Raw genomic sequence first — 12,716 nt, 5'->3', positions numbered from 1 at the left:
AATCAGGCATGGGCATTTCCGGTTTGTGTGTTTGCTGTACAGGAAGTCACACATTGGAGAGGTGCGATCAATTCCATCAGAAGAAGTACAGAGAAAAGATGACTTTTCTAAAAGAGAAAGATATTTGCTTTGCCTGCTTATGCGCTGCCAAAGATGATTTGGCCAGGTCGCCTTACCTGTCCAAGGTGCATATACCTGACCTTGTGGCTCATGTCGACCTGTTGATTGGACGCAACTCCGCCAAAGTATTGTAACCATGGGAGGTCATCCATAGCCACGGAGATAGACCATTTTGGGACCATTGTCAAGGGCCCTGCAGCAGAAAGTTAAAAAATGTTTAACATTTCAAGTGTGGAGGAAGTGCCAGTCATTTATGCAACATGTTGGACAATCATTGCTGTCTTTTCATTTAATAATAGTGAATAATAATATTGAGAAAAAAACAGGTGTTCCACAAAACAAGATTTTATCAGATAACTAATTGGATAAAATAGGTTATTCTAAGGAGTCCCAGGCGGAAAAATACCAACATAATTACTTTTGTGTCACAGGATCTATCTAGTGTCTATAAAAATTCAGAAGCAAGCCACATACCAGATACAACTACTCATATATTTCCACACAGTCAGAAACTTGCTGCCCGCTTCTGTTGCATAAAATAATCTACTTTGACCTGAACTGCAGTTAAAATAATGGAAAGTCCAATTATTATTTAATAATTGGCAGTCCCAAATACTTAAAAAGACATACACGACATACATGTAACTACAGTAACGGATTAACTTCGGTCTTCTCCAACGTTCTTATTTACTGAGTCTACTATGAAGTGAACACTACGTAGTGGACGAGGGAAGGATCCAAACACGGCGACAGTGAGCCGCCATCTTGTCGCGTCGCCCCTTTATGAAGTAAGTTCCGTTCTGATACTGCGGGCGTAAAACTGCTGCAAATAGATGTTATTGGGTGAGTGAAAAGCGACTCTGACGGCGGACATGCGGGATCGAAGTACTTCCGGTGGGTCATCGTGTCGGCTTTCGAAGTTGCGCTTTTTCTTGCGGACTTTTTCGTGACTTGTAACGCGCAGTGCGACCCTTGGAAAAAAGCGGGGTTCCGGGGTCCTGCGACGTTTCACCTATGATTCATATTCACGAAATAGGACCCGCACTCTGTAAAAGTTCGAAAAGCGCCCGAGAGCGCTACAGGAGGAAGCAGTTAGCGACCATCTTTCTTCTCCCAGCAATAACAAGAAAGAGCGAGGGTCCGAGTGGGGCTGCACTTCAGCATTTGTTGTTTGCTCTTGATGCGAAACGGAACCGAGCTTTTCTGGACCGTCCAGCAGGAACAGAAGCACGAAGCGGCCGCTCAGCACACGCCCCGGGGGATTCGGCATCAATAGACTGACTGTTTGATTTTTTTTTTCTTCCTATTTTCTTTCCCTTTTTCATGTTTCCAACAGGTTTACCTTCCCCTAATCCCCCACCGCCGACCCAAGAGGCTAAACCAGTAGCTTCCGATGTGAATAGTGACAGTAGCCTGACATCTTCCAAGAAGAGGAAAATAAACAGCTCCGAGAAGGAGGACCACGACCCGCTGTCCTCGTCTTCTAAGGCCGTCAGCGTCTCCTCCGCGCAGCAGCACATCCAGAAGAAGTTGCGCTTCGAGGACTCGCTGGACTTCATCGGGCTGGATGTGAAGATGGCCGAGGACTCGTCTTCGACTGCGTCGTGCTCCGGCAAGAATAAGAACACCTTCCTGGCCGGAGGCGTCGGGCACCATGCAAACGGACTGACAAAGTCTGCCGGCTCCGCCACCTTCACCAGCAGCAAACCGGGGGCCGCCAAGAAACTAGTCATAAAGAATTTTAAAGGTACTCCACAGGCCTACACAGAGCCACCACCTAGCCTGGTGAACATCACAAACATTCCCATAATGTAGTTGTATTCGTCAGGCTCACCAAAGTGCATGTTGAGATTTCATGATGTGAATTCGTTAATGTCTCCGGCGCACAACTTGTCACGCAGAAAAGCCAAAATTGCCAGAGAACTACACACAAGAGACCTGGCAGAAGCTGAAGGAGGCGGTGGAGGCCATACAGAATAGCACTTCGATTCAGTACAATCTGGAGGAACTTTACCAGGTAGGATCTACACCACCTTCATCTTAAATTAAACTCACCTCCATACGTTGTGTGTGTGTGTGTGTGTGTGTGTGTGTGACCACACGAAATATCTGCAGCTCTATGACATTATGACTGGCCGGTATTTTTTCGTAATGGTAAAAAAAAAACAAAAACATGACACTACAAAACAAAGTAACTAGAGAAGTAACATTTTCCCCCTGTTGGTCTCTAGGCTGTTGAAAACCTTTGTTCCCATAAGATATCAGCAAAGCTCTACAAGCAGCTGAGACTGGTGTGTGAAGATCACATTAAGGCACAGATTGACCAAATCCGAGAATATCCTTATTGAGCAATTGTGTGTCTGCTTTGTGATTGCAGCTCATATATTAGTTAATAATCTGCAGTGGTGTTTAAAACTTTGGCATGTGTTTGAATTAGTGGAGTGTGTGTTTTTCCTTAACACCATCTTCACAGATGCATTGGACAATGTTCTCTTTCTCAAGAAGATAGACAAATGTTGGCAAGATCACTGCAGACAAATGGTGAGAGTACCATGCCGCAAGACTGGGTATTTTTAAATATTACATTTCAGTAGCACCAGCTCAATTAAAGAGACCTGCTTTTGGTGATGCTTCATTGTTATTAGAAGTCAATTCTGTATGGGTCTACTGATTTTTTTTATATTCTTTCATATTTCTACAGATCATGATCCGAAGTATATTTTTGTTTTTGGATCGCACATACGTTTTGCAAAATTCAATGCTGCCATCAATTTGGTAAGAATATGATTATATGTAATATAATCTATATCTTAGCTAATTAGCATTAGTGAATGTTTCAATGTTGCTGTCTTGCAAAGATGTTCTTTTTTTATTTTGGAAAAGGTAACTTTTATTTTATTGTGGTTAATGTGACCTCTCATTTCTTCAGGGACATGGGCTTGGAATTGTTTCGCTTTTACATTATTAGTGATCAGAAAGTCCAGAGTAAGACCATCTCAGGGATCCTGCTGCTCATTGAGAAAGAGAGGAATGGCGAAACAGTGGATCGCAGTCTCCTCAGGAGTCTTTTAAGCATGCTGTCTGACCTGCAGGTACCAAAAAAATCGATTTTTAACCCTGTCTGGCCCTTTCAGTGACTGTCCAGAAAAATTATGTATTTTTTCAGTTCACAAGATTGATTAGCATTGATTAGTTTATTAACATGAAAATAACAGTGAAAGTGTAAATAGTGTTTAAATTGTATGAATTCACAACCAAGTTTTGAGTGGATGATTTTGTTCTTGACAGATCTACCAGGACTCATTTGAGCAGCGATTTCTCGAAGAGACGAACCAGCTGTATGCTGCAGAGGGCCAGCGGCTGATGCAGGAGCGAGAGGTGATTGTGCTGTTCTTAATGCATTCCTCCTTCAGGCATCAGACAGTGTAAAATAGGTCATTTTTAATGATCTTGTCGTTGTGAGGAGACCAGTGGTTTTCCCTCCATTTTTGAATATTTAAATACATTTTTTTTGCGTGCAGGTACCTGAATACCTCCATCATGTCAACAAACGTCTAGAGGAGGAGGCAGACAGGGTCATAACCTACTTGGACCAGAGCACACAGTAATAGTTTTTTACAGTCTCATGAAATATATTCCTAATAATTTTTTTTTTTCATTAATGTAATTCATACTTTATAGGAAACCCCTCATTGCTACAGTAGAGAAGCAGTTATTGGGTGAACACTTGACTGCAACATTACAGAAAGGTAACAGCCCCTTCTCTCCTCACTGCTGAATGTTCTATTAAAAAGCAGTTGCAGCATCTGCTCAGTCATTGACTAACATAATGATTCACATGACCTAGGCCATTTATTAAACACACATTAAGCTTTTGTAAGCTCTGAAATTATGGCAATCGCTCTTAAAAGTCTGAAATATGCTTATAATGGTTGTCATGTAATGCTTATAAGTTTAGCTATCAGTCACAATGCATTCATTTGTTTAAAGATTGCTATAATATATGTTTTAAACAGTGATAAATGTGGGAAAGAGGGCAGTGGCAGGGAAATGACATGATCTTTAAAGTCCCAGAAAATTAAATAAAATGTTCTCTTTTGGCTGTCAATAGTTTGGTTGGGCAACTGATTCGAATGATGCTCCCAAATACATTGTGAAGCGCATGTTTGATATTTTCATCTGGTCACGTCTGATTTTCGCACTGAAAAAAATGCATCAAGATAGAGGCTTATCGCAAATCTTCCATTTGAAAATAATAATTCACTTTAAGAGCTTTATTACAACCATATACCTAGTATACAGTGCATTACAGTGTATACAGCCCCACATGCAGAAATATTGTTTCTACAGTGTTAGTAAGTTATGTTTGATTTCCTTAATTATTATATTGGTGAATTTTATTCTAACAATACTGTTACATTTGTTTCCGTTTTTCTTCATATGGAAGTAATGGCTCACAGATATCATTATCACAATACTGGTAAAATAGTTAAGTTGTACACATTTCGGTACTTAAGCTCGGGGAACATTAGTATATTTGAGAAATACACAGTTAAAAGTTTGGACGCACCTAGTAATTTATGTGTATGATAAGAAAGGGGGAGGGGTGGATTCGTCAAACATACTTTACTTTCTCCTGATACAAAAAAAACTAAATATGTTTCTTGCATTGGATTCATCAAAATGGCTACATCTTAAACTCCAGAACCAGAGTAGCTGTGTCCAAAACTTTTGTCTGTTAGTGTATAAGGAATTATCTTATGCATTGTTATACTATACAAATATTATATATATGGTCACAAGGTTACAGTAGGTGTTTGCTGAACGTTGTTATGTATGGCTGCTATGGCTAGTCATGCAAGATTTAAGAATAACATACAGGGTGTGTTGCTGTTTCTGTTATTGTTGTCATTTTAATTTTAGTCTGTTTATGGCTTGAGCTTGGAATTCATTACACAGTTATGAGAGCCATTCTGGCACCAGAAGTAACTGGTTGTGCAACTTCAGAAGCAACTTGCTTCTGAGGTTTCTGCTCAATACACAGTTATTTCTAACAATACAATTAATGCATTATCATGCATACTTTTAACGTGTAACATATCAAACTTATTTTTAAATAAACATCCAGAATATTAATGACCTCATGGATGGCTTAGTATTCTTGTGTGAGATTTTACCAGTGTCTCGCAAATGTGACTATCAGCCAGGTCACATCAGTGCTGTCCAAGAAGAATGATCAGTCTAATATTCAGTAATGCATTCAGCATTTGCCGGCTGCTTTATGCCCCACTTAGATGAGAACTTCCCAGCTGACATGTACTTTACCTAAACTGAGCTTGTGGACTTTTTGCATAGTATTATTATCAACTTACCATACATGCTTTAATGTTACTGTATTGAACACAGAATTGTCTGTCAGAAATGGTCATCATGGATTAAATGGTTTGAGGGAAGACAGTGTAAAATGTAATAGTATGCATATGTGATGTGTTTAGGACATCACTGTTCTCTATGATTCTGGCAAAACAAGTCAAAAATGAATCAATCAGGCTCCCTGTAGTACTTTTCACTGCTGAGGATGACTTAATTCTAGTAAAACCCATAAAGCTGTTCTAGCTTATACCAAGTAATGGGTACAATGTGTCAAAATACATGGGATCCTTATGTTTTTTTTTTTTCTTTTGTATTAATTTTCTTCTTTGGTGATTTGTCAGGTTTGAATAACTTGCTGGATGAGAACCGGATTGCTGACCTCTCTCTGCTCTACCAGCTCTTCAGCCGTGTACGGGGTGGGGTTCAGGCTCTGCTGCAGCACTGGATTGAGTACATCAAGGCATGCATTGGATTTATTTCTGTACATCGTGCGTAGTGCATAGTTGTGTGTATATAAAATGTCCTTAGGTGTGAATGAGAAAATAACTGTTTTAGGCTTTTGGGAGCACAATTGTCATCAACCCTGAGAAGGATAAGACGATGGTACAGGAACTGCTGGATTTCAAGGACAAGGTGGACTACATCATTGATGTGTGTTTCATGAAGAATGAGAAGTTTGTGAATGCCATGAAAGAGGCCTTTGAAACCTTCATCAACAAAAGGCCAAACAAACCAGCAGAGCTCATTGGTTGGTGTTTTCTTTCTTTTTTCTTTCAAAAGTGAATGTCAATTCGCTGTGAATGCAATTCTTCTGTTTGTGTGTTGTATTTTTAATTAAATCTTTCGATACTTCACAGCGAAATATGTTGATTCCAAGCTGAGGGCAGGGAACAAGGAAGCCACAGATGAAGAGCTGGAGAAAATGCTGGATAAAATCATGATTATCTTCAGGTTTATTTACGGTAAGACTGAATACACAACTGGTACACTATAAGCGACTGTGGTCCTGAAATCATTATGTTTTTAATATGTGGTTGGCCTTTCTTTACAGGCAAGGATGTATTTGAAGCCTTTTACAAGAAGGATCTGGCAAAGAGACTACTAGTGGGAAAGAGTGCCTCTGTGGATGCAGAAAAATCAATGCTGTCCAAACTAAAACATGGTATGTGCCAAGATGTAGTCTACACTGTTTATAGTCTTTGATTTCGAGGGGAATTTGGCCTTTTAATTGATTTTAATAGGCCCTTTTCACACCTCTGGGATTCATATAATGGCAGTCGTCATAGAAAGTTATTGAGAAATCACTTGATAAGAGTGCGCCTTCATACTTGCCTGTTTTGCATATTTGTGCTACCTTATAGCCAAAATGTGTTTTATTTTATAATAAAACAAATCTGTGTGAAAATGCTTTAAAAAAAACAAAAAAAACAAAAAAAAAAAACTGGATTTTTAACTTGGTCTCATTGCCTTTTGTTTAGTGCTGCTGGGAGTAATATCGTGCAATGACCATAAGGGGTGCTATGAAATTGAATTCCTTGTATTACTTAGTTACCTTAATTACATGACTACACAGACTAGATTTAATGCTATGCTTAATCTGTTTGGGATTGCCCATGTCATAATGAATAAAGAAACTTCAAGCTAATGATTTTTGATCTAGACATGTTAAATTTCAATGAATAAAGGATTGTGCATTTGTATCCAAAAAGGTTTGAAGTGCAAAGAGTGTGACATTTTGTTAATCTGTACTTCTGAGAAAGTGAGAAATGCTTAATTAAATCAAAAGAATACAATTTAAATCAGATTTATTTGCCTGCTGTGGCCAGGCCTATTTGCCCTTTCTCAGAAGATTCTTTGCTGCTGTACCTGTAATTTTTCACAATCTGAGTGCTTTCCTGGAAATCAGGGCTGAATTTTTGTGACTTCAACTGCTACCCTATTTGATTGCTTCTCATGCAAAATTGTATTTATGTATTCATACCTAAGATACCTTCAATAAAAAAGAAGACAGAGAAATTAATTAATTTTGTCTTTTTAGAATGTGGAGCTGCATTTACCAGTAAACTGGAAGGAATGTTCAAGGACATGGAGCTGTCAAAAGACATCATGGTGCAGTTCAAGCAGGTGAAATCTCCCATCAAGTGCGCCCTCATGCTGATGTGGCATGTTATCACATAGAATGTGGTGTTTTCTTTTAAAAGGTGGCCAAACTCATGCATTGGTTTTTCCCTCTCAGTATATGCAATGCCAAAACATCCCTGGGAACATTGAGCTGACTGTAAATATTCTTACAATGGGTTACTGGCCAACATACGTACCTATGGAAGTTCATCTGCCACCAGAGGTGAATTTGGTACACACACACTTGCATATTAAATATATGTAGTGGTGTGTTTTTGTTGGGAGCATCCTAATAACATCCTAATATCTTTTTCATTCATCCAGATGGTGAGACTTCAGGAGATTTTCAAAACTTTCTACCTGGGCAAACACAGTGGGAGGAAGCTGCAGTGGCAGTCAACATTGGGGCACTGTGTGCTGAAGGCGGAGTTTAAAGAGGTAAAATGGAAGAGTATCTCAACTTTAATTAGTTGAAGTTTAATTAACGTTGCAGCAGCTTTATGACTTTATTTTTTTTCCCTCTGCTCTTTCAAAGGGAAAGAAGGAGCTTCAGGTGTCACTATTTCAGACATTAGTGCTACTGATGTTCAATGAAGGAGAGGAATTTTCCCTGGAGGAGATCAAACTTGCAACAGGCATTGGTTAGTGTATTTTTATAGATTCTTTTTACCTTCTTTTTTTAATGGATAACAGCATTTACCTTCACAAAGCTGAATATAGAGAGTTTGATTTCAATACAAATCTTGCAGAAGTAAAAGTATGTCAATAGGACATGGTAACATGAGATAATATGAAACTTTATTGATCTCATGCTGGGGAAATGCTGGAGGTAAAGAGGACCCCACCTCAGACCCCATCTTGACTTTGACCATCGGATGTGCAAAAGAAATTACCTGGTTGAATGCCCACATTTTCACCATTACAACAGTCCTTTGTAGATTAGTGGGGGGGGGGGGATCATCAACTCTCTCATCAGGGATCAATTAACTCTCAAAGGTAGATCTGACTTTCAACAGTATCGGCTATTTTAAATGCATGGCAAACATCAAGCAAAATATACATGCTTCAGGCCCACATAATGGGTAAGAAATAAAGAGCTTGACTAAGGCACACATGGAATCTTTCATCTGCAACTGTGCAGCATCTAATAATTCCTACACTTACAGTCATGTAAAAGCTATACAAAAGTCAAAGCAATACAAATGTCATTTTGAAATTGCTGAGGTATACTCAATGTATCTTGTCTGTCATAAATGTGATCTGTGGCACATTGTAAGTGCTCCTGAATGTTCAGCTTTATTTACATTTGTAAATTGCGTGTTTGGCAGAGGACAGTGAACTCCGGCGGACCCTTCAATCTCTGGCATGTGGAAAGGCTCGTGTTCTCACAAAAGCACCCAAGAGCAAAGAGATAGAAGATGGTGACAAGTTCTCCTGCAATGATGACTTTAAACACAAACTCTTCCGCATTAAGATCAACCAGATCCAGATGAAGGAGACGGTAACATTCACTCAGCTGAAATTATTATTATTATTATTTTTACACTTTGCTTTGGAAGCTTGTATTTGAATGAATTCCTTGGTCTATTTAGGTTGAGGAGCAAGCAAGCACTACAGAGCGTGTGTTCCAGGATCGACAGTACCAGATTGATGCTGCCATTGTACGTATCATGAAGATGAGGAAAACTCTGAGCCATAACCTCTTGCTGTCAGAGGTATACAACCAGCTCAAGTTTCCAGTCAAGGTGAGCACATCCTCTTTCACAATTATAGCATTACGTGAGGTGACTAAACAATTTATAGAGTGAAGACATAAATTGTGCTTGACTTAACTTTTTTTATTATTAGTTTTAAATAGTCCATTATCACATGGTCCAAAAAAGTGAAACATTTGTCCATTTATTACCTATGGCATACATACATATGGCAAGCAGGCTAGGGAACATCAATAATATGTGTATTTTAGGCCTCCATTTGCAAGAATCTCGATAAGCTGTTAAACCCAGTCCTTCAATTGTAGAACAACATTTTTGTTTCATGTGCTCGTGTGAAAAACTAAACACTAAGGGAAAACTATTGTCCATTCATCTTTGTGGAATTTGGTAGCAACAATACAGATGCTTTGTATTGTTTAATGTTTCCTGTATAAGTGTGGGTCTGGTAACCTGACTAGGACAATGGTTAAAGACACAGAAGCCAAAATTTGCCATACTTTTGCTAAATTTGTCATCTGTGTAGGAACGCCACATAATATTACACTTTTGTTTACAGATGAATATGTACAGGAAAACGGCTACTATAAAATTTGACTTGTGAGCTTTTCACATTTCTGTGTAAATGTGTTTCTCTGTTTCCCCTGTCTCATGGCAGCCTGCTGACCTGAAGAAGAGAATAGAGTCTCTCATTGACCGGGACTACATGGAAAGAGACAAGGAGAATCCCAATCAGTACAACTACGTAGCCTAGCGTGCAGGAGAGCCGAAGGATGAAAAGGAAGAGCGGGGTGGTCTGGTGAGGCTGTCACCTTCTCAGAAAGCTCGTATTGAAACTCTTTACTCCAGTTAGCCTCACCCTGCAAACCGAACCGAACCCAGCCCAGCAACCAACAACTAAATGGACATGGCTCAGGGTTCTCTGGAGGGTCGGGGACTGTTCCTTGAACTGCATGCCCATTAAAATTTCCAAATTTCTGAATGTAAATCGGTGGACATCCTGAGACCGAACAGAAAAGCCAGTTGCTTGGTTTTTATTGTTTATGGAGTGGATGTAATGAAAACACTTATTTTTGAATCTTCAGTTTCCATTGCTCAGTAATATTTTTTTTGTTTGTTTTTCTCTCATTTCCTGTTTCATTCACTGCACATCTAAAGCAGACGTTCTCACCTCAGATTTCTATTTTCGTATCACCTGTGCTAAGAGGACAAATAAAAACACTCATCGGTTCAACCAGTGTTAGTCAGATGTATGAGCCTTGATTAAAGGAATTTGTGTGACCCAGGCAGTTTCTTGTTTCAAGTTTTTCCTTCATTCTTCCCAAAGCCCCCAGTGAAGTGATTTGCCCTTACAAATTGGGAAAGATGAAAAGAAAACAAACTTAAAAATAAATTATGTGCCAAAGGAAGGGATAGCACTTGTTTGTTTTTGCTGCTAAACTAATTAACCTCTACGTGTGTCCATGATTTCCCAACGTATCTTTTATCACCACATAGTGACCAACTGGGCGTATATGTATTAGTCCATATACGCCTGGAAATACCTGCTGGATGTTTAGGGAACCCCATGAGAAGCACAGGAATATCAGCATCTTTAAATATTGTCCTAATTTTCTGAAAGCTCCTCTCTTCATATTAAGCTGAAAAATAACTTTTTGCAACTGTAGCATTCTTGATTTAGCACATCGATGACTCAGTTTCATTTGATCTGGGTGTTTTAAAGAAATTAAAGTAACCGTACCACCTGACACGTCATGTTTGTTTGAATCTTAGTGTGTTCTCGCTGGTATGATCCAACTGCCCGAAGAGTCCCCTGAATGGCACCAGTATTATGCATAGTTTATGTAAATGTGGTGTTTTGATGAATATTACATAACTCTGATTGCTGCCTTTATTTTCTTAATTACTAAAACTACCCGATTATAAGATCAATGGTTGTGATCAAATTCAGCTCAATCACAGTGATCAGCTTTGGGCTTTTTTTTTTTTTTTTTTTTTTTTTTTGCACAATAAAAATGGCCCAAATTAGCATCTTTTGAGTGTGTTTACATTTACTTTTAAATGGAGACATGCAGCTGCCAATTGAAAAATATCATGGGAAAACAAGCAAGCGCATGCAGCGTGACAGTAGCCTGTGCATCGCACACTTGAGAAAAGATCAAACATGACTGATTGAGAGAAAGAGAATGTATCTGTGGCTCATTTTGCTTAGTGAATCATATTGGCGGGCTTTTAACTTCTCGAGAGCCGAAGTTCTGATAACTTCAAAAGCGATAACTTATTTGTTCAGTGGAGCACCCCCCCTCATTTTACCTCGGATTACAGGTTTTGCAGGTTAGTATATCTGGGCTGCTAAGGCGCTGGAATATGGAAGCAACGCATGCGATACCATGTTATGTGGTTCACTACATTAAGGTAGCAAAGAGTGAAATGGCAGAAAACAAGGCAGAGGAGGGCAGTGATTATTCATGGTTTTATATGTTAAACTGTTTATTATCTCTGCTGTCTTTGTTTCAGTCTGGCAATATCAGAAGAAATTGTGATTTAAAAAATCCAATTGTTTAGGTATATTGTTAGGTATCGGCCAGCTACTTAAGGAGCTTATTACTGAGGAATGAACTTCAGTGGTTACTTGTTCATTTTGGTAATTTTTAAAATGATTTTATTTATTTAAAACTGGGCTGATGAGCTGGTTCAAAACATTCAACACAAGCTTTGTAGAAAATTTGACTGTCTATACATTTTTTAAAATGGGCATGTTGGAACAGCACCGCCTGCATTGCAGTCTGTAAATAGCTTTTTCTGTTTGACACTTCTTGAGAATTTTCTTGCTGGTTGGTTGAGTGTTTTGGGTATGTTGTGTGTATCATACAATAAAAGACTTGATTATGAATATGCAGACTGATGTCCTTAAGTAAATATGGCTTTGAATCCTTAAACGTGAGTTGTTTACATCACATTATTAAAAATATACACTGCTAAAAAAAATAACTTAAACACAATGTAACTCCAAGTCAATCACACGTCTGTGAAATCAAACTGTCCACTTATGAATAGTGATTGACAATCAATTTCACATACTGTTGTGCAAATGGAATAGACAAAATTATAGGTAATTAGCAAGACGTCCCCAATAAAGACGTGGTTCTGCAGGTGGTGACCACAGACCACTTCTCAGTTCCTTTCTTGCCGATGTTTTGGTTGCTTTTGTCTTTGGTCACTTTTGAATCTTGGCGGTGCTTTCTCTCTTGAGACGGAGTCTACATCCCACACAAGTGGCTCAGGTAGTGCAGCTCATCCAGGATGGCACATCAATGCGAGCTGTGGCAAAAAGATTTGCTGTGTCTGTCAGCATAGTGTCCCGAGCATATAGGCGTTACCAGGAGACAG

The 12,716-nt window shown here is 39.0% G+C and overlaps 1 protein-coding gene across 1 annotated transcript; it reads left to right on the top strand.

The window, feature by feature from the left end:
* Window positions 1-888: 888 nt before the first annotated feature.
* Window positions 889-10,611, top strand: cul4b (cullin 4B). Its single transcript, XM_028960757.1, has 21 exons — window positions 889-1,014; window positions 1,457-1,867; window positions 2,022-2,137; window positions 2,352-2,455; window positions 2,592-2,661; window positions 2,822-2,895; window positions 3,050-3,212; window positions 3,409-3,498; window positions 3,642-3,724; window positions 3,802-3,869; window positions 5,835-5,953; window positions 6,049-6,241; window positions 6,351-6,455; window positions 6,545-6,655; window positions 7,532-7,617; window positions 7,730-7,837; window positions 7,939-8,052; window positions 8,150-8,255; window positions 8,943-9,115; window positions 9,207-9,359; window positions 9,985-10,611. Exons 1-21 carry the CDS (start codon window positions 993-995, stop codon window positions 10,078-10,080), a joined length of 2,565 nt encoding a protein of 854 aa, XP_028816590.1. The 5' UTR covers window positions 889-992; the 3' UTR covers window positions 10,081-10,611.
* The last annotated feature ends 2,105 nt before the right edge of the window (window positions 10,612-12,716 follow it).

Source organism: Denticeps clupeoides, chromosome 18 (genome assembly GCF_900700375.1).
Source record: "Denticeps clupeoides chromosome 18, fDenClu1.1, whole genome shotgun sequence".
Lineage (NCBI taxonomy): Eukaryota > Metazoa > Chordata > Actinopteri > Clupeiformes > Denticipitidae > Denticeps > Denticeps clupeoides.
Note: the sequence above shows the minus strand (reverse complement) of the source record. Positions and strands in the feature narration are given on the sequence as shown.